Below are 26,801 nucleotides of genomic sequence, written 5' to 3'. Positions count from 1 at the left end.
CTAGATAAATATACCACAGTTTATCCATTCCTCTGCTGTTGGGGCATTTGGGCTCTTTTTTTTTTTTTTTTTTTCTTCACATTTGAGGTGTGTTGTCGTGAATGTTTTGGTACTCTTCTTGGATCATATGTACAAATGTTTGCCCAGAGTATGTAACTGGGAGTAGAATTGCTGGGTCATAATGTGTGGGGATATTCAGCTCTATAAGACAATGCCAAATTGTTTTCCAAAGTGGTACTATGAATAAGCCTGCCAGAAATGTATAAAAGTTAGATACTGGGTATTGTCAGATTTCTTAAGATTTCTTAAGCAAATGAGTGTAAATTATGGTCTTGATTTGCATTTCCCTCATTATTAAAGAGGTTGAACATCTCTTCATATGTTTGTTTAAATTTCCTCTTCTTGCAATGCCCATTCATGTCTTTTGTCATTTTCTTATTGTCTTTTTATTATTGATCTGTGGCTTCTTTACATATTCTTGATCCTTTTTCTCCCCAGTAATACAAGTTTTTCAATATATTCTCCCAGTTGTGTTTAACTCTATGATTTTCATTTTTGAGTAGTCAAATTTATAATCAAAAAAAATTTTTTTAATTAATTAATTAATTTATTTATTTATTTATTTATTGGCTGTGTTGGGTCTTCGTTGCTGTGCGCGGGCTTTCTCTAGTTGCGGTGAGCGGGGGCTACTCCTCGTTGTGGTGCGCAGGCTTCTCATTGCAGTGGCTTCTCTTGCTGCGGAGCATGGGCTCTAGGAGCACGGGCTTCAGTAGTTGTGGCTTGCGGGCTCTAGAGCTCAGGCTCAGTAGTTGTGGTGCACGGGCTTAGTTGCTCCGCGGCATGTGGGATCTTCCCGGGCCAGGGCTCGAACCCGTGTCCCTTGCATTGGCAGGCATATTCTTAACCACTGTGCCACCAGGGAAGCCCTATAATTTAAAATTTTATGGTTAGCATAGAATAGCATAGCTTTTGTGTCCTGATCAAGAAATCCTTTTTTGGTTCACCCTGCTCCCTCTTATGCTCACATTCTGCCCTGCCATGCCCTGCTCTCAGGAAACTCAAGTCGTCTCCCCCAGCAAGGTGGCCCGGCTTGCAGAGGAGGGCGGCATACCGCTCCACTTTGCCCAGCTCTCGGAGCACACCGCCACCCAGACCAAGGGGTCTACACGCACCGCGGGCTCTGACCTGTACAGTGCCTATGATTGCACAGTACCACCTATGGAGAAAGCCCTTGTGAAAACCGACATTCAGATACTTCTTCCTTCTGGGTGCTATGGGAGAGTAGCTCCATGTTCTAGCTTGGCTGCAAAACACTTCATAGATGTAGAAGCTGGTGTCATAGATGAAGATTATAGAGGAAATGTTGGTGTTGTACTATTTAATTGTGGCAAAGAAAAGTTTGAAGTAAAAAAGTGTGATAAAATTGCACAGCTCATTTGTGAACAGATTTTTTTTACCCAGAAATAGAGGAAGTTCAAGTTTTAGATGACACTGTAAGGGGTTCAGGAGGTTTTGGTTCTACAGGTAAGAATTTAAAATGTATGCCAAGAACAGAAAATGAGAAAATGTTCCTAGAAAAGAAAGATTTGCTTAAAGTGAAAAAAAAAAAAAAAAGAAAAGAAAAAGGAAATCATTTTTCACGTAAAGTCAAAAATATATTCCGTATATTTTCTAATAAAAGTTTTGTTCTTTAAATTTAGGTCCTTAATAGGGCTGAAATTTTTGTTTATGGTGTGAGACAGGAACCAATGTTAATTTTTTTCCATTTACTGACCTGTCATGCAGGTCTTTCTCTCATATATCAAGATTTGTTTGGGACTTCCCTGGTGGTCCAGTGGGTAAGACTCCACGCTCCCAGTGCAGGGGGCCCGGGTTTGAGCCCTGGTTGGGGAACTAGATCCCTCATGCGTACCGCAACTAAGAGTCCGCATGCCACAACTAAGAAACCTGCATGCCGCAACTAAAGATCCTGCATACCACAACGAAGATCCCGTGTGCTGCAACTAAGACCGGTGCAGGCAAAATAAATAAAATAAAATAAATATTTTTAAAAATTGTTTGCCTAAATCTATTTCTGGGCTATTTAGCTATTCCTGCATTGAGACCACCTTGTCTTTAATGAATATAACTTTATAATAGATTCTGATGTTTGGCAGGACAAATCATTCCTCCTTATTATTCTTCAGAATTCTCTTAGGTATTCATGCCCTTTGTTCTTCCATAATAATTTTAGAGTTATCTTGACAAATTCACAAAAAAATACCTTTTGGATTTTGACTGGATTTGTACTGAATCTACAGATCAACATGGGGAAAAATTAACAACTTTTATTCATGACCATTAGATATCTCTCCATTAATTTTTCTTTTTAACATATTTCTGTAAGTTTTATAATTATTTTACACACAGGTCTTGCACTTTTTTTTTTTTTTTTTTTTTTTTTTTTGCCCTGCTGCGTGGCTTGTGGGATCTTAGTTTCCTGACCAAGGATTGAACCCCAGACCACAGCCCTGAAAGTGCCGAATCCTAACCACTGGACCTCCAGGGAATACCCTTGCACATATTTTTAAAACATTTTTTATTGTGGTAAAATATACCTAACATAAAATTGATCATTTGAAACATTAAAAAAATTTTAGCATAAAGCTAAATGTAAAATTGACATACAAAATTGTAAGATAGTCAAAGTGTACATTGTGGTTCTTTGATGTACGTATATATTACAAAAGGACTCCCTTCATCTAGTTAATTCACACATCCATCACCTCACATATTTATCTTTTTGTGTGTGTGTGTGAGAAATTTATGTTCTACTGTCTTAGCAAATTTCAATTATACAATATAGTGTTATCAACTATAGTCACCATGTTTTTACATTATATCCTCAGACCTTATTCCTCTTATAGTTGAAAGTAATTCCTCTTTTACCAACCTCTTCCTATTTCCCCACCCGGAGCCCTTGGAAACCACTTTCACTTTCTGTTTCCACCAGTTTTGACTTAAAAAAAAAAAAATTCCACATATAAGTGATACCATACAGTATTTGTCCTTTTCTGTCTGTTCACAAGCATAATGCTCCACCCATGTTGTCACAAATGGCAGGATTTCCATTTTTTCTTGTGGCTAAATAGTATTTCATTGTATGTATAAATATATACCACATTTTCTCTATTCATTCATCCGTTGATGGACACTTAATGTTGTTTCCATATCTTGCTATTATTGTTTCCTTTATTTCTGTTTTAACTTTATAATCTCTTTATTTATTTAGGTTTATATTATTTTGTTTTTTTTCACTTCCTATGATGGGCATTTAGTTTGTTAATTTTCAGTCTTTCTGATTTTCTATTATAAAGCAGGTAAAACTATAAATCTCCCACAGAGTACCACTTTTTATACCACCCATAGGTTTGATATGGGTGGTATAAGTTTTTATAGTTTTTATAGTTTTCACTTATAAGCATTTATATTATCACTCATTTATAAATATTTTAAATTTTTCATTATGATCTCTTCTTTGACTTCTGAGATAGTCACAAGTTTTATTAACTTAAAAATATATATTTATAAAACTTAATAAACTTTAGAAAAAGTATATGTATATTCCATGTTCATGGATTGGAAGACTCAATATTGTTGGTAAGATGTCAATGCTTCCCAGACTGACCTATAGATTCAATATAATCTCAATCAAAAACACAGCAAGCTGTTTTGCAAATAACAAACTTATTCTAAAGTTCAAATGGAAATGCAGAAGACCTGGATATCCAACATAGTAGTGAAGAAAAACAAAGTTGGAGGCTTCACACTACCTGATTTTAAGACTTCCTATAAAGTCTTCCATAATCAAAATAGCATGGTATTGGCAAAAGGATAGACACATAGAACCATGGAACAAAATAGAAAGTTCAGAAATAGACCCACATAAATATAATCAACTGGTCATAGAAGCAAAGGCAATTCAATGGAGAAAGGATAGTCTTTTCAACAATGGTACTGGAATAACTGGATGACCATATGCAAAAATTTAATGTAAAAAAAAATGTAAACCCAGATCTTACACCCTTTACAAAAATTAACTCAAAATGGATCATAGACCTAAGTGTAAAACACAAAACTATATAAAACTTCTAGAAGACAATATAGGAGAAAATCTAAGTGACCTTGGGTTTGGCAATGAATTTTTAGATATGACACCAAAAGCAAAATCTGTGAAAGAAAAAAATTGATAAATTGGACTTTTTTTTTTTAAGATTTATTTATTATTTATTTTATTTATTTTTGGCTGTGTCAGGTCTTAGTTGTGGCACGTGGGCTCTTTGTTGTGGTGCACAGTCTTCTCTCTAGCCGTGGTGTGCAGGTTTTCTCTCTCTAGTTGTGGCGCACAGGCGCCAGGGTGCGTTGGCTCTGTAGTTTGCGGCACGCAGGCTCAGTAGTTGTGGCACGCAGGCTTAGTTGCCCCGCGGCATGTGGGATCTTCATTCCCCTGACCAGGGATCAAACCCGTGTCCCCTGCATTGTAAGGCGGATTCTTTACCACTGGACCACCAGGGAAGTCCCAAATTGGACTTTCTGCTCTGCAAAAGATGCTGTCAAGAGAATAAAAAGGCAAGCCAGAGACTGGAAAAAATATTTGCAAAACATAGCTGATAAAAGACTTGTATCCAAAATATACAAATAACTCAAAACTCAACAGTAAGAAGGTAAACATCCCAATTTAAAAAACAGGCAAAAGATCTGAAGAGATAACTCACCAAAGAAGATATACAGATAGCAAATAAGCATATGAAAAGATGCTCAACATTATTTGTCATTAGGGAATTGCAACTTAAAAGAATGAAAAACTAAATAAAAGAACTCATCTACTATTATGGCTAAAATCAAATAAATTGGCAAGGATGCAGAACAACAAGAATTCTCATTCATTGCTGGTGGGAGTGCAAAATGGTATAGCCACTTTGGAAGACAGTTTCCAGTTTCTTATAAAGCTAAACAGTTTTACCATATGACTCAACATTCATGTCCCTAGGTATTTACCCAACTGATCTGAAAACTGTATCCACACAAAAACCTGCATGCAAATGTTTATAGCAGCTTTATTCACAACTGCCAAACACTGGAAGCAACCAAGATGTCCTTCAATAATTGATGAATGGATAAACAAACTGTATTATGTGGATACATTGAAAAATATTATTCAGTGATTTTTAAAAAACAAGCTATTAGGCCATGAAAAGATATGAATGGCCTTAAGTGCATACTGCTGAGTGAAAGAAGCCAGTCTGAAAAGGCTATATGGTGTATGATTCCAGGTACATGACACTCCAGAAAAAGCAAGATATACTGTAAAAAGATCAGTGGTTGCCAGGGGTTTGAGAAGAGAGAGGAGGGTTTAATAGGTGGAGCACAGATTTTTTAGGGCAGTGAGACTTCTGTCTGAAACTCTAATGGTGGATACATGACTCCACGCATTTGTCAAAACCCACAGGACTTTACAGCCCATAGAGTGAACCTTACCATATACAAATTAAAGAAAAAAAATCATTTAGGAGATAGAGGGATCCCAGGATGGAATGCAGACTGTGATAAATGAATGTAACTGTATTACACATGTATGAAAAACCTGTAGAATTTTAAATTATTAAGCTGTTAGTGACTTCTAATTTAATCACATTGTAGTCAGAAGACAGGTCTATATGATGCCTATTCTTTGAAATTTGTCATGAGAACTTCCCTGGCGGTACAGTGGTTCAGACTCCCTGCTTCCAATGCACGGGGTGTGGGTTCGATCCCTGGTCGAGGTACTAAGATCCCACACGCCGTGCAGTGCGGCCAAAAAGAAAAAAAGAACATTTCTGTCGAGGCTTGCTTTATTGCCTAGTGCATGATGAAGTTTTGCAAATGCTCTGAGTAGGCTTGAGAAAAATGTGTATTCTCTAGTTGTTAGATGCAGAATTTTAGAAATGGTCATTAGTTTAATCTTGTTAATTGTGTTATTAAAATAATCTATCTTTGCTAAGTTTTTACATTTTGACCCCTTGAAAAGGTGCATTGAAATTTCTCATTATGATATTAGAGCTATCAACTTCTCCTATGAGTTATACTCATTATTGTTTTATATATTTGAAGACATTTATTAGGTTCATATATATTTAATTTTTTGGTGTACTGAACCTTTTGTCTTTAGATAATGAATCTCTCTATTAATGATACTATATGGGTTTTTGTTTTTGTTTTGTTTTGGTAATAGTATAGCTAAATCAGATTTCTTTTGATTACTGTTCGCCTAATATAACTTTTTCCATCCTTTAACTCTCAGCCTTTTCATGTCCCTATGCTTTAAGTGTGCCTTCTTACAGAGTGACCAAGTTGTCATCAAAATCAAGACACTTGTGAGAGGGAAAGGGGGCGCTATGAATAATTACACAGGCATAAAAGATATAAACTGGGTATGTTCTGGGAAATACTGGCCACCCTGTTTATTTATTTTTAAATATTTACTTATTTACTTGGCTGTGCCAGGTCTTAGTTGCGGCATGCGGGCTCTTTTAGTTGCAGCATGTAGGCTCTAGTTCCCTGACCAGGGATGGAACCTGGGCCCCCTGCATTGGGAGTGCGGAGTCTTAACCACTGTACCACCAGGGAAGTCCCGGCCACCCTATTTAAAAACAGCATATTAATTTGATTTTTAAAAAGCTCAATCCAACTATCTCTTTTAACTAGCGATAATCAATATACTTTGATTCATTTTTCCAGTCACAATTACTGAAATCCACTTTTTCTACGTTTCTTTTTTTCCTCTTTTCACTTTTTCGATTGAGGTTTGGTTTTGTTTTTCCCTTTAGCCTATCTTTTCCCACTACTGTTTTCTAGCTATATTACTGTAGTGGTTATCCTTAAAATTTTATCATGCAAATGTAACTTTGAGGGACTTCCCTGGTGGTCCAGTGGTTAAGACTTCGTGCTTCCACTGCAGGGAGCATGGGTTCAATCCTTGGTCAGGGAACTAAGATCCCGCAAGCCAGGCAGCGCGGTGTGGCCAAAAAAAAAAAAAAAACTGAAAAAAGTAACTTTGAAATCTTGGTGTCTTTCTCCTACACCTTGAAAAATAGAAAGATTTTAAGATACTTCAGCTCTCATCATCTCCATCCTGAAATATATTATAGCTGCCCACCATTTTATCTTTTTTTTTTTTAACTCCACAATTGAACAGAGCTTTTATTATTTAATGCAATCAGTATTTGGATTTGCTTACATGTTTACCATTTTGATTGCACATCACTGCCTATCAGTTTGTCGTCTTGACATAATTTTCCTCCTCCTTATTCTCTTTTTTTTTGCCCAATGGTTCCAGACCCATTCATTGATGAGTTCCTCTTTTATCCAGTTTCTGAACTCTTTTTTTTCACTACACTGTATATTCCTGCTCCAAAACTATTTTTTTCTTTTTTTTTTTTGGCCATGCTGTGAGGCTTGTGGGATCTTAGTACCCCAACCAGGGACTGAACCCAGGCCCCTGGCAGTGAAAGCTCAGAGTCCTAACCACTAGACTGCCAGGGAATTCCCATCAAAACCATTCTTAATTGTTTGAATTTTGTATTATTTTAGGATTTTGCATTTTCATATACATTTTATTTTATTTTATTTGGAGCATCCCTCTCCTTATCTTTTAGAAGTTCCATTAAATCAGATCTGTTGCTTCCTCAATTTTTGACTATAGCTCTCTTCATTTTACTCTACTTGACAGATAATTTTGCTGAGTAAGCAATTCTAGGTTGGCTGTTATTTCCTATCAACATGTTGAAGATACTCTTCACTCTCTTCTGGTTTCCTTGTTGCTTAGCAACTTTTGGTTATTTCTTTAAAAAAAGAAAAGAAAAAGAAAATTCAAAAGTCTTAGAGTTAAACAATGAGTCTTCAACATTATAAAGCTATTTATAACAGTAATTAAAGTAGTGGTAACATTTTACCCTTATGAAAATGTCACAGACTTCAGATCACAACTTGGATCCTCAATGATTCAAGTGTTTTATCTTACACAATATGGGTTTGGTCAGTTTTAAGATAAAATTCCTCCAGATATGTTGTCCACAACTTCCGTTTCTTTTTTTTTTTTTTTTTTAATTTATTTATTTATTATTTATGGCTGTGCTGGGTCTTTGTTTCTGTGTGAGGGCTTTCTCTAGTTGTGGCAAGCGGGGGCCACTCTTCATCGCGGTGCACAGGCCTCTCACTATCGCAGCCTCTCTTGTTGCGGAGCACAGGCTCCAGACACACAGGCTCAGTAATTGTGGCTCATGGGCCCAGTTGCTCCGCGGCATGTGGGATCTTCCCAGACCAGGGCTCAAACCCGTGTCCCCTGCATTAGCAGGCAGATTCTCAACCACTGCGCCACCAGGGAAGCCCCAACTTCCGTTTCTTAACAGAAGTCTGTAGACATGGCTCATTTGTCCATGATCTATCTTCTCTCTAGATGTTTTTGAAAATCTTTTCTTTGTCACTGGTGTTCTGCAGCTTTGTTACAGTGTGTTTCTCTTTTATTTATCCTGCTTGGGATACACTGTTTCCTGATTCTAAGGATTCATGTTTTTCAAATTTTAGAAAATGGATTGCTTTTATCTCTTTAAATATCACTTCTCTCTTTCTCCCACTGGGCCTGCAACTAGATGAACGTTAAATCTTCTATCTTCTAATTCATCTTTGTGTAGAATCTATTTAACCTTCCCTTTAGTGTGTTTATTTCAACAACTTGTTATTCAATAGTTTTTATTTTTAGAAGTTGTGTCTTCCCTCCAAAGGTGTCTGCTTTTTGCCTCTGGTTATAAGTCCATTTCTGTAATTATAACTTCCATCTCTTACTCTCAGAATGACTTAACTTCTAGTGGGTTAGGTAATATTTGTTTTGAGCCCTTGGCTTGATCTTAATCTGTGAGAGCCTTGCAAGCTTAGTTTGGAGAAATTTTCCTTCATAGAAGACCTGCATCAGCTTTTGCTGGTAGCCAAGGGGTGCCCCAACCCAGGACCTCTTCAGCCCCGCTTAGTTTCCCCATTTTGCTGCTGTTCCAAGGTAATATCCTTACAGTCAGTGTTGCTACCTCACTCCTCCCCTCCGCCTGCCTTTCCAGCTTGGCTCTCTACTGCTGTCTGTCACCCTACCATTTTGGTGCCCCATGGCACCAGCCCTGTGTCCTCACCTCTGTGGCCAAGGCTTGCAGCCACCCACCTTGGCCTCAGTTCATGGCCACTTCAGAGCCAGATGTGTGTGTGTGTGTGTGTGTGTGTGTGTGTGTGTGTTTTGTTTTTTTAATTAATTTATTTTTGGCTGCATTGGGTCTTCGTTGCTGCGTGCTGGCTTTCTCTAGTTGCGGGGAGCAGGAGCTACTCTTCCTTGCGGTTCGCGGGCTTCTCATTGCAGTGGCTTCTCCTGTTGCAGAGCATGGGCTCTAGGCACACGGGCTTCAGTAGTTATGGCTCGTGGCTCTAGAACGCAGGCTCAGTAGTTGTGGCGCACGGGCTTAGCTGTTCCGCGGCATGTGGGATCTTCCCGGACCAGGGCTCGAACCCGTGTCCCCTGAATTGGCAGGCGGATTCTTAACCACTGTGCCACCAGGGAAGTCCCTGTTTTGTTTTTTTTAAGGAATGGTCCCTGGAGACCTCTCCTACCTTTTGCAAGACTGGTGGTGCCTCAGTGTGTGTGTAAACAAAGTTTCCATTGTGGGGAAGTTTCAGGAGAGCTCCTCAGAACTTAGTCATCCATGATAACAGAAGCAGAGCATTTTCTAAAACATTAAAAAATCTTAAGTGCTCTATACACATCAGGGATGGGTGGGCCAATGGGGGACAAATTAAGAAATTTCAGAAGCAAAGGAGGGAAGTACAGAGAACATCAAGGTTGGAATCCAAACTGTTTCAAGCCAGTTTCTGGCCAGTGCCTCCCACACTGGTCTCTGATATCTGAAAAGTGGTGTCAGTGAAGACTGAGCTGCATCCTCTCTTTGAACAGATGGCAAAGGAAAACAACTTGAAGGTAGAGTTCAAATTCCAGCATCATCTCAGGAGCTTCCACCGACATGAGGCAGCAGAAAGCCCCCGTTCCTGTTCTCTGGACATGCTGTTACGCAGATTGAGGGCCATAGAAGCCAAGCAAGATGATAAGTTTGCCACCATCATGGATGCAGTAGGGGAGTTTGGCACATTCCAGCGGAGGCTGGTGGCCCTCACCTTCATTCCCAACATCCTGTCTGCCTTTTTCTTGTTTGCTGACATCTTCGTGTTCACACCACAGAAGCCCTATTGCAACACCAGCTGGATACTGGCAGTGGGCCCCAACCTGTCGGAGTCTGAACGGCTGAATCTGACCTTGCCCCGAGCACCCAATGGCAGTTTCCTGACTTGCCTCATGTACTTGCCTGTGGACTGGGATCTGGATTCCATCATCCATTTTGGCCTCAACCGCACAGACTCATGTCAAGACGGGTGGATCTATCCTGAGGTCAAGAAGCGATCACTGATCAATGAGGTATGCCTTGTCCTGAGTCGTCTGTAGCTAACCCAGGACCCCAGAGATTTGCCCTCACCCTCACTGAACAGGTGGGGAAACTGAGGCTCAGGGAGGGGAAGCAATTGGCCCAAGGTCAACCCGCAGAGGCGCAGGGCCAGGGCAGAAACAGGATTCCTGCTGCCCAGCCCTGGTCTTACAGGTCTTAGCCAGGAAGCTAGAGTAGATTGGGGAGTAGGGGCAGATGTCAGGTGGCAGGGTTTGTCACCTGCCGAGAGAATTGCTTCTGTAGTTGTGGCTCTGCCCTCTGAAATCACAGAAATTAGGGAACTGGGGAAAGAAGCGTCTTTGATCTGGTACCTCTTATGGAGTTTCTCAGCCTAAGCTGCTACCTGGGCCCTTCACAGCACAGACCTGCCCAGTTTGATTCTCTAGGGTGAGGCCTAGCATCTGTATTTGGGAAAGGGTCTTGGGTGATTCTGGCCTTTGCTCGGTTACCTCTTCACCCAATCCCCTTCTCGGCCTGTGTCTCTGGTCCCTCTCTCCAGGCCTAACTCCTAGAGTCTGCCAGATGCAGGATGGGATGCAGAGGTAACAGAGCTGAGGCATGCTGCACACACAGTTACCTGCCCCTGTCCCAGGCCCCTTCTGCCTAAAGGCCCACCCTGGGTGGAGGCTCAGTCTCGACCTAGAAGGCCCTGGGTGGAGGCCTGTGGCCAATCCCTGCATGTAACCCCCAGTTTGACTTGGTGTGTGGCAAGGAACCGAACCCGGAAATCGTGCGGAACATGTACTTGGCGGGACTCTTGACAGGGTCTTTCCTCTTCGGGTTCATAACTGACAAGTAAGTCTTCCGGAGTTCCCTCTGGGCCCCGGGACACCCCTGCCTCCTCCTTGTGGCCATTCAGAGCCGAAGAGTCTCAATTTAGGGGAGGCAAGGTTAGGGGCCCTCCGGAGGCGGGTGTAGGCTCGGGGCCTGGTTCTGGTGCTGGGAGCGGGCTGGAGCCAGCCACATAGGTCCATGCACTTGGCACAGTCTCCCCTCCCTTCCATGCGCAGGCTGGGCCGCCACCCAAGCATCCTGCTGTCGCTGCTGGGGCTGATCATCTTCGGCTTCGGGACAGCCTTTGTCAACAGCTTTCACCAATACCTGTTCTTCCGCTTCGGCGTATCCCAAGCTGCGGTGGGCTACGCCATCAGCAGCGCGTCTTTAAGTGAGGCGGGGGGCGGGGCGGGACGGGGCGCGGGGGGCGGGGGCGCGCGTGTACCTACTGGGAGCCCGCAGGACAGGGGGAGTTGTGGCCCAATCAGGCAGGCTGTGGAGGCCTAGAGATGCCAGAGAATCTGTGCCCACACTGCCCTTGCACCATCATCCCCCTGGTACCCCACACATCCCCCCTTCATACCCCTTGCTTCCCCGACCTGGGCCAGGTAGCTGCTAAGCCCTCTATATGTACGTATTGCCTCCTTTCATCCTGGCAACTGTCTATTCGGTAGGCACTAATCTATTATTCCTTTAGCTGAGGAGGATACTTGAGCCTCAGGAAGTTAACCAACTTGCTCAGGGTCACACGGCAGTTAAGTGAAGGAGCTGGGATTCCACCCCAGGCCTGTGTGATGCAAAATTCCCAAGTGCCCGTACATTTATTCAGCCTCACAGCTGCCGTGGCCTGGTATGGAACCTGCTGGGGAACCCTGCTCCCGCTTCTCATTGGGAAATTTTCAGAGCCCAGCCAGAGGGAACTGGGTCCTCCACAAAGGCCGAGGTCTAGGTTGCCAAAGCACTGATGCGCTAAGAGCCAAGACAAGGACAGTGATGTCTTGCCTTGCCTGTGTCAGGCCACATGTGAGGTACTGTAGCCAGGGCCAGGGCTTCTCAGTGACAGGCGTGTGGTCAGGGGGGGAGGTGTTCAGAGGGAACAGCCAAGTTGAGGACAGACTGGAGGCTATGTCTGTGGTTTGGAGCTCAGGCAAGTGTGCCCTGGGGGCTCAGAGGCACTCTGCCTGGCTTTGAAGTGCTGTCTCTGGACCCGGATCCTGAGCAGGCAGAAGAAACCCAGTCCCTGAGCAGGGCTGGGGCATCTCAGAAGGCTGGGGGCAGGGGCAGCCCTGGGTGCCCTGAGCTGATTATGATTTTGTCCTCTTGGCCTCTGCACAGTCACTGAGTGGCTAGTGGGCATGCACCGGGCCCACGCCATCATCCTGGGACACTGCTTTTTCGCTATGGGGGTCATATTCCTGACGGGACTTGCCTACAGCCTTCCCCACTGGCGGCTGCTGTTTCTGGTGGGTGGGGCACCTGTGTTCCCCCTCATCTCTTATATCTGGTGAGCAAACGAATACAGGGCATGCACAGGGATGGGTCTGATGGGCTGGAGATTGAGGGGTGTGGAGGGTCCTTGAAGGGCTGGAGTGGGTGGGATTTTCCCTGGGAGAAAGTGTATGGGATGAGATGAGAAAGAACCAAGGGCAGAGCCTCTGGAACCCCAGCATTAACCCCATCAGAGGAGATCCTCAAAGAGATGTCAGAGAGGTGGTCAGAAAACCAGAAGGAAAGGTGTTGAAAGGCAAGAGTTCAAGGACAAGGGAATGGTCAGGGTTGAAGGCAAGAAAGGTGAGGCTGGAGAAGGGTCTGTTGGCCTTAGTGACCTTGACGTGGCTTCCGTGGAGCGTCAGGAGGTTGAGGAGTGAGGAGGAACTGAAAAAATATATCCATCCAGGAGGTGACACTTTCCCAGTGTTGGGCTGAGGCAGGCAGGGGGAAAGTGAGGACGTCTGTGGGCAGCCAAGGCAGAGTCAGGGAAGGGTCTCTGAGGTTTTTAATTGTAGGGGGCGGTCACAGACCTGAAAGACTGAAGCTATGAAGGGACAACTGATGGAGCAAAACTTGCAGGAGTAATGAGGAGGGACTGGGCACAAGAGCAAGATGGCACTGCTTACTCTGGGCAGGTGGCAAAAGGAGAGGAACGGAAGAGAAGGCAGATAGGGAGGTGAGAGGGAGCAAGCTGAAATCACCTTGTTAAGGGTTAGGCAGTTCTGGGTGAAGAAATGATCATATTGAATCTTGACATGATCACATGTTATCTTTACAAGATGGGCGTGAGTCTCATGTCCCAGAGGCTGGAGAGAGGGGTGAGGGAAGAGGCTTCAGGGAGTCAAAATAACTTGCCCAAGGTCACACAGCTAAAAAGTGGGAGACCTGGGATTTGACTCAGCCTGTCTGGCTCCAAAGCCCCTGCATTTTAACCACTGCACCGTACACAATATGGATTGTAAGAATCGGGGTTACCAGTTAAAAGTGAGGGCACATAGGTGGCTTGGAGACCTTCCAAATTGTGCAGAAGCTGGAGACCAGCTTTAACAGTTGTTGAGATACCCCTAACGAGTGTGAGGACCTGGACCCAGCTGATGCCAGGTAGCATGGCATGTAGCTGGGAAAGAGGGTTTCATGACTTGATCTTTTTTTTTGGGTGGGGGGGAGGTATAGTTGTTTTACAATGTTGTGTTAGTTTCTACTGTACAGCAAAGTGAAGTAGGGTTCCCTGTGCTATACAGCAGGTTCTTATTAGTTATCTATTTTATACATATTAGTGTATATATGTCAGTCCCTCATGACTTGATCTTAAAACATTTTTTAAAATGTTATTAATGCAATTGATGCATATGGTTAAAAATTAAGTAGTATCAAAAGGTTTGTGATGAAAAACAAGTCAACAATTTCAGCTCCCCTCAGCCCTCAGATGCTTTCCCAGAAGCCATCACACTGATCTCCCTTAGGGCTTTCTTCCGGCCGATGTCTACATAGTTCTACATTCTATGAGTAGACAGCTTATTGAATGGGGCACAGTTTTTCTTCGACCACTACCTGCAGACATGTCCTGTCAGCTGTCCCTTCGCTGACACTTGACAATATCTTGGGCAGGTTGTATCTCTTTCCCATCATTCTTGGTTGTAAGAAAAAGTCTCATTTTGATCACTAAGATTCACTGGCAGTCATTAAAAAATCCAGTCGTGTCCCCATTTAAAACTTGGTCTTATATCCAGTTCACACCTTCTCCCTGGTGGCTAGGTAGCTCAGCCTAGTCTGTTCTGACCTTTGCTTTCCTCCTCTGTCTCCCTGCTCTGATATTTCAGGTTCCCAGCATCAGAGAAAAACGACAAAAGATGTGTTATCAATGGTCAGTGTCCTCCGTAGGGCAGATGTTCAAATGCCCCAGGAGCGCATCTGTGGGTCGTCAGAGTGCTGGCATTTCCAAATGCTCCAGGCACTGTCTTTGTGACCTCCTCCAGCTCCTGTCCCTAGCAGTTCACCCCATAGCCTCTTTCTGCAGAGGTCTTCTCGCCCTAGCGCATGGGGTGCCTTCAAGACATCAGGGTCCACTTGGCTAAAAACTCATTGGCCCCCACCCACCAGGCTGCCACTGTGGGCTGCTGCCACCAACCTCCTGCCTGACCATACCCAGAGGGAGAAGGGACCCCAGTCTCTGGGTTTGTGTAAATCCTCCAAATTCAGGAGATACACAAGGACTCTACCAGAAACTCTTCTGTCTAGAGTACAGGTACCAGGGCAAGCCCACAAGTTTCTGAATCAGCAAGCTCCAGCCAGAGGATGGAAGGACAGACTCCCTTTCTCTAAGGCAGTGCCCTTCACCAGGCTTGAGTTGATGAGCAACATGGGGAGGGGAAGAGATTCAAGACCCTCTCACTTCCATGAACAGGAAATTTCCAGCCTTTCTAGGTGGCTGCTGGGCTGTTTTGTATTATTATTATTTTTTTAATAAGTCCTGTCCTGAATGTGGTAACACCTCTCTTTAGAAGGTGAGGTTATCAGCCGTTCTTACTAGCTTTGGGACTTAGCTGAAATTCCAGGCAAAAAAGTTCTACGTTACATTCGATTATACCGCTCTTCCTTTTCTCTGATTTCATTTTTTTTGTGATAGCATTTGGATTTTTTTTTTTTTTTTTTTTTTTGGCTGCATTGGGTCTTCGTTGCTGCGCGCGGGCTTTCTCTAGTTGCGGCGAGCGGGGGCTACTCTTTGTTGTGGTGCGCGGGCTTCTCATTGCGGTGGCTTCTCTTGTTGCAGAGCACGGGCTCTATGTGCGCAGGCTTCAGTAGTTGTGGCACATGGGCTCAGTAGTTGTGGCTCTCAGGCTCCAGAGCGCAGGCTCAGTAGTTGCGGCTCACAGGCTTAGCTGCTCCGCAGCATGTGGAATCTTCCTGGACCAGGGCTCAAACCCATGTGCCCTGCATTGGCAGGCGGATTCTTAACCACTGAGCCATCAGGGAAGCCCTGGAATTTGTTTTATGAAAATAAAACTGCGAAAGAGTCTCAAATGTTTTTTTTTTTTTTTTTTTGGCCACGCCGCGCATGGCATGTGGGCTCTTAATTTCCCAACCAGGGATCAAACCCGTGGCCCCTGCATTGGAAGTGCAGAGTCTTAACCACTGGACTGCCAGGGAAGTCCTCAAGTGGTTTTGAGGATACAAGTTAGACTTTTCTTTTTTCTCTCCCATCCCCTACATTATCTGTGTCCTCTGGGGTCCATTTTTTTCGACTTATTTTGGGCCCTTTTTGATTGGGGAGGTTTTCTTTAATATTTGGTGACCTTGGATCATCCCTTCATACTTAAGAGCAAGTCACTAAGAAGCTAACGGGGGAAACTGAGCAGGAGCTCGTTGACTGGTCATCCTTTAGGGCAATAGATTGCAAATTGATTGGAGCATCAGAATCATCCGGGGACTTGTTAAAACATTGAGGATAGGGCCCTGCTCCCAGAGTTTCTGGCTCAGTAGGACTGGGATGGGGCCTGAAGACCTGCATTTCCAGCAAGTTCCCAGATGATGCTGATGTGGTTGATCCACTGATCACACTTTGAGAAACACTACTACTGGATGATCAAATGTCAGGTACCTTTTCCCTGAGGGATCCCAAAGCCAGTGAGTTGCCTGGCTCAGGCTGCTCTGCTCCCCAATGGGGCTGGAGGCTGGTACTCTTGTTATCATCATGGGACTTCTGCTCAGTTCCCCTATTTACCCTCAGCCTTGTCCCTGCTATTGACGCCTCTCTTCTTCCTCAGCCTTGATGCCAAAAACCCGGCCTCTGTGCACCAGTGCCAAATTGAATTTCAGAGACAGAGTTTTGTTTGTTTGTTTGTTTTTGTTTTTTGGCTGCGTTTGGGTCTTCACTGCTGCACGTGGGCTTTCTCTAGTTGCGGCAAGCGGGGGCTACTCTTTGTTGCGGTGCGCGGGCTTCTCATTTCGGTGGCTTCTCTTCTTGCAGAGCACGGGCTCTAGGGCAGCACGCGGACTCAGTAGTTGTGGCACGCAGGCCCTAGAGAGCATGGGCTTCAGTAGCTGCTGTGCACAGGCTCTAGAGCACATGCTCAGTAGTTGTGGTGCACAGGGGGCTACTCTTTGTTGCGGTGCGCGGGCTTCTCATTTCGGTGGCTTCTCTTCTTGCAGAGCACGGGCTCTAGGGCAGCACGCGGACTCAGTAGTTGTGGCACGCAGGCCCTAGAGAGCATGGGCTTCAGTAGCTGCTGTGCACAGGCTCTAGAGCACATGCTCAGTAGTTGTGGTGCACAGGCTTAGCTGCTCCGCGGCATGTGGGATCTTCCTGGACCAGGGCTCGAACCCATGTCCCCTGCATTGGCAGGCGGATTCTTAACCACTGTGCCACCAGGGAAGTCCCTTGGTGACTTTCTTAAGGACAGTTTTGCAGCCTTAGAGTGGAGAAGGATAACAGGGTGACTGGTTGCTGGCCCCTGGGTCGGGGGGGAATAGGAGCAGGGGCAGGTAGAGGGATGACATTGTCTCTAGAGCCCTGGGTGTGTGTGTACAATGACCAGCCACAGAGTCCAGGCTGGGGCGGGAGGAGGGACAGTTGCAAGAAAACAGCAGGGGCTGATGGCATAGTTTTGTCAAGAGTGCCTTATCAGGTTCATACTAGCTCTGACTCTGTGACCTTGGGCAAGCCCTTACTCCCTGAGGCTGAGAATAAAATGGGAATAATCATACTAGGTCGGGCTTGAGGGGGGATTAACAAACCGATAAGATAAGGGCACTTAAGAAGTGCTTTAAATGTTAATCTGTGTGGATTCTTCAACCTGGTATAGCATTGGGAAGAACCAAGGGCCTAGGGTTATTTTGAGGTCAAAGGCAATGGGAGATGTGGCCGGGAGGAGGTGGGCCAGAATGGAGACCTCCATTCACCTAGGCAGGGGCTGGGCCCTGGGGTCAAACCTGGGGTCCTACCCCCATACTCTCCAGGCTATTAGGAGATGGAGAGGAAACAGGAGAATTCCCCAACTACAAGAACGAGGCTCTAATAGAGGGTGTGGACGGGGAGGACAGTATGCCTGGCAGGTGGGGACAACCTCCAAGATAGAAAACAGCTCTTAGAGGTGGCTCCGAGGGAAGGAAGCTGTAGTGCAGAGGCAGCCAGTGGGCAGGGTGTCACTGAGCAGCAGTGGGTACTGTGTATGGCTTGGGCAGGGGATGGGCTGACTGCCGGGGTGGGGGTGGGGTGGGGGGGGTGGGCGTGGGAGGCCAAGGTTGATGGTCGCCTTCAGGGCCTCCAACATCTGAGTCACCTCATGCTGGAGCAGGATGGCCACCGCTGAGGCTGGGATGGTGCCAGCGTGGGTCTGTGGGGCATCTTGGAGTGATGGGTAAGAGAGGGGCGGGCCATGCAGGATTCTCCCAGAGTCCCCACGGTGGCTGATGATGAAAGGGAAGCTGAAAGAGGCCAAGCAGGTGCTGTGCTATGCAGCTGGTGTGAACAAGAAGACCATTCCTTTAAGTCTGCTGGATAAGGTAAGAAGCTTAGAATGGGACCAGGGCAGGGGGCTATGCAAGGGACTCTTCCCTCCTCATCCTTTCAGGTGGGACCTTGGCCCAAAGGGTGTCCCCAGCCCACTGCTTGAGGAGTATGGTGACAGCAAAATCAAGCCCTGCCAGGGGAAAGACAGAGGCCAGGCTGGCCCTGTTGGGGGCAGGCGGGCCTTGTGAGTTCTGTTGGGGGAAGGAGCAAGCTGGGGTCTCGGCCCTGCCTCTGGCTGGTCCTGCTTGGCCTGTAGCTGCAGCTGCCTGGAAAGAAGGTGACTACGGCCTCTATCCTGGACTTCTATAGCAACAGGCACCTCCGCAAGGTGACCTTGGTGCTGTGCAGCATGTGGTGAGTACCCAGCAGGGACTGCGAACGGCCTTGCAGGCCAGGGGTACAAGGAGACAGTGGGCGTGGGCAGGCTGCAGGGGGAGCTTGGCCTGAGGACCCTGGTGCGGCCTGCAGAACCCAGATCTCTGCGCTTATTTCTCTCCTCCATTGCCGCCCTGCTGCGCTCTCCTCTGCCTCTGTCTTTATTCCTGGCCCCGGCTTCCTGTGTCTTTTTCTCTAAGTGTCTCTCTTCTGGCAATGAATTCCAGGTTTGCTATCGGTTGCAACTATTATATGCTGAGCCTCAGGATGAAGGAACTGGGAGTGAACGCCCACTTCGCACAAGTGATTCCTGGCATGATGGAGGTGCCCGCCCGGCTCTGCTGCGTCTTTCTCCTTGAGCAGCTGAAGAGGAAGCGAAGCCTGATTCTGACTTTCCTCCAAGGCGCCCTCACGTGCTTCCTTAGCCTTCTGCTCCCCGCAGGTACAGCTTCCCCTAACCTCCCACTTCACCACCCCCCCCCACCCCGACGGCAGCCCCAGCCTTCCGGCTTCCTCAAACCCCTCACTCCTGCCTCCTGCCCCTATCCAGCCAACAGAACACCTTGGCAGGTAGCCTCATGCATCCACAGCCCACCTGCCCTACAGAGGCCCCGGCACATCCTGAGCAGGGGCCCTTCACTAGAGCACTGCCCTCTCGGAGGGGAGGCGGGTATCCCGAACAGGGCGCCTGCAGCTCCCAGAGGCCTGGGAAGGGAGGACGTGCTGTCCAGAGGAATCGTCCTTGTGCAGGAGAGCGGGCAGCCTTCTTCTGCCTGATTCCAACTCCTGTCAATAACTAAATGTGAACAGATGCAGCCAAAGTAGTTCTTCAACTGCTACCCCTGCCCTGTCTCATCTGTAGTCTCACCAGGAAAAAAATCACTTGCCCGCTGAAGACTGAGCGTAACGTTGGGCCAGACTCTCAGGAACAATTCTTGCATGGAGGCCACTCCTTCCCAGGGCGGGCACAGTGCCCTGCGCCCTGTCAACTCAGAACTAGGGAAGTAAATGGGAGGGTGGGCTGGCAATAGTTTCAGAATTTCAAAGAACCCTAAGACAATGCATATGCTCCAGGTCACAAGGCGAGAAGAGTGTGGCAGGGCTGAGGATGTGGACATTAAGATGTCAGTGTTGGGAATATTCTGCCGGCCCAGTGGTTAGGACTCCGAGCTTCCACTGCAGGGGGCCCCGGGTTCAATCCCTGGTCAGGGAGCTAATCCTAATCCCACAAGCCGCGTGGCATGGCCAAAAATAAAAGATGTCAGTGTTCATTCACCTGATCAGAATTGCTGACCACGAGCGCCCCCTCAGCTGCTGGGGCTGGGATGGCGGAGCCTACATCCGGGGTCCACCTCAAGGGGCTCCCTCACTTTCCCTGGGGTCTGGAATTTTGTGTGTCTTGACCTGGACTCTTCCTCTCCCAGATGTTGGCAGTGTTGACAGGCTAAAACAAGATGGGGGAAACAAAGCCATTGTTCAATTTCTATTGTTTGGTGTTTTTTTAAAAAAGTGGGTCTATAATGAGTCAAGCAGAAATGTCTGAAACTCTCAAATGTGTGAGAGAAACTAGAGGAAAATCCCCAATATATAAAATTAGATCTCCGATTTCATCCCAGAGCCAAGTAAGGCCAGACCCAAAGTGGGGAGTGGGGAGGCCTAGGGCAGGGTCCAGCAGAGGCTGATAGGGAAGGAGCTGAAACTCCTGGCTCCAGGTCAGTGAGCAGGGGGTCCAGCTCCCGGCTTCCCCAGGCCTGAGGAAGGGCGTTTCCCAGGATCTTTTCTTCCTCCTCCAATGTACACGTCTGGAGCTGGGCATCCTGGAATGTCTAGCTGTTCAGGCCCCAGGGACCAGGCTTGCAGAGGATGAAGGGGAAGTGGGGAGAGCCCTGAGCAGGGAGCCCGGCACACAAGGCGCAGGCCTGGGGCTGAGTGGATGCTCCAGGAGGTGCTGGCCGTGGGGCGGGTGAAGCTGTGTCTGGGTGAACACGTGGAAGACAGGGAGGCAGAGGTGCAACAGCTGAGTCCACACAGTAGATGGTGGCCTGAGAGGCCACAGAGGTCCCACTCCACTGACCAACTCTCCCACTGCAGATGTACTCATTCCCGGCCTGGCTGGGCCTCTAGCAGACTGACCCTCCTCTGAGTCTACTGGCCAGCTGACCAGGTGGTCTGGGTGGACCTTCAGATGCCTTCTAAGAGGGATTGAGGGAGGGCCGGTGGGCAGGCCCCCCAACCTGCCCCGAGGGAAGGATGGCCACAGACTCAGGTGGCCACATTGTCTGACCACAGAGTTGAAATCCCCCTTGGTCTTGATAATCGTGCTTGGAGAGTTCAGCCTGGCTGCCACGGTCACTGTGTTCTACATCTACACTTCTGAGCTCCTCCCCACTGTCCTCAGGTAGGGGGCCTGGTGGGTGATGGCCATGGGGGCATGGGGAGTGTGGGGCAGTAGCAAGATGAATAACAGCAGCTGAGATTGGGCAATCACCTGAGAGGCACCCTGCTAAGCAATTTACATGGGTTACTCCATTTAACCCTCACCAAAAAAAATCCCCCTAACGCCATCATTAACCCTATTTCAGACAGGAAATCAGAGAGATAAGGGCACTGGCTCAAGGTCAAACATAGCAGGTGACAGAAGTGGGATTCGGACCTAGGCGGTCTGACTCCAGTCCCTGACTTGCACTGACGGCCTGAAATGTGACTGGGCCGCTCTGAGGTTCAGGCCCTTCTCCACGGGAGCCCTTGGTGATGGCTGCGGTATCCTCCTCCCCACCCACCCCCGCACACCCACGCTATGGTGTGTGGTCTTACTTTTCCCACTCCTGAACCCATGAAGAAACTACTACCTCCCTTGCAACAGTAAAGAACTAAATTCTCCAAGGTTGCACAGTGAGTTGGGACAGGGTGGAGATGAGGGTGTGGGGTTTTCCCTAAAACCTTTTTCCACCCTACCCAGTCTCTGGGCCCAAGAAGCCCCCAAATGAACTTTCACCTCCCCTTCCAGGGCAACAGGTCTGGGGCTACTGACTCTGGTCTGGGCGGCTGGAGGTATCTCATCCTTGATAGTCGTCAACCAGAACATCGCCATCCTACCCGTCTTTCTCTGCTGCATCTCAGCCTTCGTGGCTTTGTTCTTCTGCTTCAAGCTGCCAGAAACGCAAGATCAGCCCATCCCTGACAGCCTGGAGCACCTTTCCCCAGAGAGCAGGTAGGTGTGTGAGGCTTCTGGGCTCTGGTCAGAACAGGGCCTCATTCTCAAGCACTGTCCATCCCTGCCCCTTTGCCAGAAGGGCCTATGATACAAAGGCTACTCTATGTCCACAGCAGACTCCCTAGCTCTACTGGATGCTGCCATGTGCCTCTGCCAGCTCCCATCCTGCCTGGCTCTCCTGACCCAGCCTTGGCCATGTCTTCTTCTCTCCTCATACCCTGGTGCCTGTCTGGACTGGGGTGATGCCCTTGGAAATACTCAGGCCTCCCTCCCCTCCCAGGGCACAGGGGACTGGCTTGGAACCAGCTTTCTGAGTACCACTCCATTCCTTTCTGAACTCCCAGTTCCTCACAAAGCACACAGTCTTGACTTACGACTCTGGCCTCTTGGCCCCAGTAGCCCAGGACCCCATGTGGGAAATGGGCTCCACCCAACTGCTTCATGGGCACTTCTGGTCTCTGGTCTCCTAAGTGCCCCTGGAGAAGGCTTGTGATGATTGGTAGAACCATCCCTTCTGGGATTTGGGCCAGCAAAGCCCAGAACTCTCTTCCTGGACCTGAGCAACAGGGAGGGGCAGAGGCTGCTTGATGTCCTACAGGGCCCTCTGCTAATAGCACAGGGGCCTTTGGCCTTCCTCAGTCCTCCTCCGCACCATCCTCCTGCTCCTTGCCTCCTTTTGCAAACTCTCATTGACACCACCTGTGCTAGGCATTGTACCAGGGCTGGACTGTCAGAGGTAAGAGGTCCCCAGGCTTAAGCAAGCCATAGTTTATAGGGAGACAGATATGCAAACAGTTATCACCAATGGACTCTGACAGAGGGACGTACAGGACGTATAGGGACCCCAGGAGGGAGGAACTTTAGTTTGGGGAGTTGGGGCAGGTTTCCCAGAGAAAGTGATATTTGAGTAGGGCTTTGAAGGATGAATAGGCGTTTGCCCCATTGTAGAGAGGGGGAGTGCCATGCAGCAGAGTGACAGCATAGTAGGTAAGAACACAGGCTCTGGAGCCAAAGGGTCTGGATTTCTGTCTCTGCTAACACTTCCTAGCATGTGCGCAGGGAAGTTACCTAATACTTCTGAGACTCAGTTTCTACATTTGCAAAATGGGATGATAACATAGTAATAATAATAGCTAACCTGTATGGAGCATTTACCATGTGTCAGGTCCTGTTCTAGATACATGCCTTTTCACATTTCATCCTAACAACCACCACATACAACAGTGACAGGTAGGTCCTGTCACTATCCCTCATTTTACAGGTGAGGAAACTGAGGCACAGAGAGGTAAAGACATGGAGCTGAGCCTTCCTGTCTCATAGGGATTTGGGAAAGTTACACCCATATAAAGTGGTTGGAGGAATTTCCTGGAGGTCCAGTGGTTAGGACTCCGCACTCTCAATGCAGAGGGCCTGGGATTCGATCCCTGGTCAGGGAACTAAAATCCCACAGGCCACATGGTGCGGCCAAAAATAACTGACTAATTAATTAATTAATTTAAAAAATAATAAAGTGGTTGGCACAGTGGCTCGAGGCAAGTGCTCAGTAAATGCTAGTGATGAAGATGGTGGACAGCGTCCCAAAGATGCAGAAGAGTGAAGGGTCTGACTAGGGTTGGGAGACGGAGCAGGTCTGCTCCTGGAGGTGAGGGTCCCTCACGGGCTCGTGGCGAAGCTTGGCTGGGGACCCGCCAAGGCGTGGGAAAGACCCACCTCTCAGGAATGCAGAGCCAGGCCTGGCCGGTGCTGCTTTTCTCAGCTCCCAAAAAGATGCAGCTCATGAGTTTTTCTCCAATGGTTTCTTCAGGACCATGAGCGAGGACATGTCGAGCGAGGACATGTTATGTGACGATGTGACAGAGGAAGTGGCCAGGAACACCATTTTCAACGCCACGATGACAAATATGGACCAAGACAGTCTCTCCAACCTGTCTTTGCAATCTGGAGAAGAAGAAATAGACAAACAGGAGGACTGAGGGCCAGGTCCCCAGATGATCTCGGGCTGGAGTTGAGTGGCAGGATCTGGGGATGTGGATCTCAGACCATGAATTCCTGTCCCAGTGCAGCTTGGTGGGGGCAGGGTCAGTCCTGCCCCGAGGCCAGCCCTGGAGATCCAAAAATGCCCCCTTCTCGGGGAGCTAGGGTGTGATTCATTCCAATAAAGGTACCATGTTGGACTTGAGACGACTAGGTCAGAATTGGCTGTGTCTGGAGGACCCAGAGGCCCAGGCCAGGAGGAGAGTGGTTCAGACAGGCTTCTCGGAGTCCTTAATGTCCTAGCTGACCTCTGAGGACAACGAGGGGTTGTCTGATTGGGGGGTGTGGGGGGGCCGTGTCTGTGAGGGCCGGGAGTGGGCAAGGGCGCCACTCGCCTCCACGCTGCCCACATCTTTTAGCCCAGGCGTCCGCTAGTGTGGGTGGTCTTCCCACTCAGGTGCAGGCTGAGGACAGATTCCACAGCCCCGCTGGGTGTGTGTTCACCTGCCGAGGCAGGGGTGGAATGTAAAGGAATAATGAGAAATTCTCCCTTTTGTGCCATGGCACAAGGGCTTTCTCACTCCCTCTGCTGCTCCCAGATAAGCACGGCCTTGGGGATTACCTATCTCAGTCTCATCCTCAGGGAGTGGGGAGCGGGGTGTCTCCCCTGATGATTCCATCCTGGCTGGCCTCTGACCTCCACCACCCTGAGGATAAGCCCTCAAGCCCCAGCTCACACTCCTGACTGCCCTGAGGGTGAGTCTGCATTCCCAGCCAGCACGGGGGATCCCCGAGGCAGGGCCCAGGACTCCTCATCCACTGGTCAGACCTGGAAACCTTTGGGTCAGGCCCTGGGCTCCACCTCCTCTCTCCCTGAGAGGAGAGTTCCTGAGGGTAGGGGTGGGCTCTTCTCTCCCTGCTCAGTTTATTTGGAAGATCATTCATTATCAGCTTGCAGGGAGGTGCTAACTGCTGGAGCTTCTGCGGGAAGGAGAGAAAAGAATGTCCGTCTTCACGGAGCCCGGGGTCTCCCGGGCAGAACTGGAGAGCAGGGCAGCAGGGCACAGCTTCCGGTACCCTGGCCCAAGCACACTGCTTTGGGCATGTGCTCCCAAGCTTCAGGACAGCAAGAAGCTGGTGCCAGGCCTTCCTCTTAAAATATCATTTTCTTTTTTTTTAAATTGAAGTATAGTTGATTTACAATGTTATGCTAATTTCTGCTGTACAGCAAAGTGACTCAGTTACACACATATACACATTCTTTTTTTTTTTTTTTCTATTTTTTTTGGCCACGCGTGGCATGCAGGATCTTAGTTCCCCCAATCAGGGATCAAACCTGGGCCCCCTGCAGGGAAGCACAGCGTCTGGACCGCCAGGGAAGTCCTTACATTCTTTTTTTTTTTTATGTTCTTTTCCATTATGGTTTATCCCAGGAGATTGGATACAGTTCCCTGTGCTATACAGTAGGACCTTGTTTATCCATTCTAAATGTATTAAAATATCATTTTCTGATTTCTCTGTTCTTTACCCAGTTTCCCAGGATTGCCTTCAAAGAGGGATTTGAAGAGCCCAGAAAAAGAGGTCTCGAAAAGTTTCTGCTCACAGGAGGACAGGATACTTTAAAGGCCTCCCTTGCTCTTTCTGTGGGAGGCCTGTCTATGAGCTCTGATGGCCCACATATTAGCTATGTTTATTTATTTATTTATTTATTTATTTTTATATAATAATTCTTTGTTTTTTCTTTTGATTTATTTATTTACTGGCTGCGTTTTGGGTCTTCATTGCTGCGTGCGGGCTTTCTCTAGATGCAGCGGGAGGGGGCTACTCCTACTTGTGGTGCACGGGCTTCTCATTGCAGTGGCTTCTCTTGTTGCGGAGCACGGGCTCTAGGCACATGGGCTTCAGTAGTTGTGGCTCACAGGCTCTAAAGCGCAGGCTCAGTAGCTGTGGCACACGGGCTTAGTTGCTCCGCGGCAGGTGAGATCTTCCCGGACCAGGGCTCGAACCTGTGTCCCCTGCATTGGCAGGCGGATTCTTAACCACTGCGCCACCAGGGAAGCCCCTATTAGCTATGTTTAAACTCCTCATCTCACGTTACTTTGCTGGAAGCATTCAGCCAGTACTGCAGGGAACAGGAGGAGGAGATGGGTCAGGACAGAAAACTGATGGGGCAGAATGACCACAAGATGTGACTGTCGGTAAGACCTAGTACACCCCTACTTGACTTAGATATTCCTTAGGTGGCCAGGATTTGTCAGTCAGTTCCAGATAGGACCTAGTTTGCTTATCTGATCAATGGCTAATATTACCTAGAGTTTGGCGTTGTATGCTTTAACAGACCATAGGCTAGCCACTAGCCAGATATGGCTGTCTAGGGCTTGAAATGTGAGTAGTCGGAGTTGAGATGTGTTGTGAGTGTAAAAAGCACACTGGATTTCAAAGACTTAGTACAAAAACCAAACCAAACCCAAAAAATATGTCACCAGTATTTTTTATATTATGTGTAAAAATGATAACATTTTGGATATATTGAGTTAATATTAAAATTAATTGCACCTATTTTTTTAAACTTTTTTTAACGTGACTGGCAGAAAACTTAAAACGACACACGTGACTTGCATTTCCATAAATCTATTGGCCCCTTGGATTCCCTGTTTTGTGAAGTACTTGGTCAAGTTTCTTGGCCATTTTTTTTTTTCTGGCCACGCCGCACGGCATGTGGGATCCTAGTTCCCCGACCAGGGATCGAACTTGTGCCCCCTGCGCCCCCTGCATTGGAAGTGCAGAGTCTTAACCACTGGACTGCCAGGGAGGTCCCTCTTGGCCATTTTTGCTTTTTTCTTTCTTACTTTCTGTTTTAAATATGTATTTATTTATTTAGGCTGCGCTGGGACTTAGTTTCGGCACGCAGGATCTT

General features: G+C 47.4%; 2 protein-coding genes across 2 annotated transcripts in view; both read left to right on the top strand.

Moving 5' to 3' along the window:
* SLC22A14 (solute carrier family 22 member 14) overlaps positions 1–24,047 on the top strand; it is a 28,480-nt gene extending 4,433 nt beyond the window's left edge. The window contains exons 2-11 of the mRNA XM_068557658.1: positions 10,004–10,519; positions 11,239–11,342; positions 11,558–11,712; positions 12,657–12,825; positions 18,194–18,314; positions 18,578–18,675; positions 18,924–19,138; positions 20,941–21,094; positions 21,704–21,907; positions 23,715–24,047. Of these exons, the coding sequence (XP_068413759.1) occupies positions 10,004–10,519; positions 11,239–11,342; positions 11,558–11,712; positions 12,657–12,825; positions 18,194–18,314; positions 18,578–18,675; positions 18,924–19,138; positions 20,941–21,094; positions 21,704–21,907; positions 23,715–23,883 (1,905 nt within the window). The 3' untranslated portion in view covers positions 23,884–24,047. The remainder of the gene's footprint in view (positions 1–10,003; positions 10,520–11,238; positions 11,343–11,557; positions 11,713–12,656; positions 12,826–18,193; positions 18,315–18,577; positions 18,676–18,923; positions 19,139–20,940; positions 21,095–21,703; positions 21,908–23,714) is intronic.
* Positions 1,039–1,467, top strand: LOC137773853 (deoxyuridine 5'-triphosphate nucleotidohydrolase, mitochondrial-like). The gene has a single exon (XM_068558897.1). It carries the CDS (start codon positions 1,039–1,041, stop codon positions 1,465–1,467), a length of 429 nt encoding a protein of 142 aa, XP_068414998.1.
* Positions 24,048–26,801: the final 2,754 nt, after the last annotated feature.

Source organism: Eschrichtius robustus, chromosome 12 (genome assembly GCF_028021215.1).
Source record: "Eschrichtius robustus isolate mEscRob2 chromosome 12, mEscRob2.pri, whole genome shotgun sequence".
NCBI classification, from domain to species: Eukaryota; Metazoa; Chordata; class Mammalia; order Artiodactyla; family Eschrichtiidae; genus Eschrichtius; species Eschrichtius robustus.
This window is presented reverse-complemented; position numbering and strand designations above follow the sequence as displayed.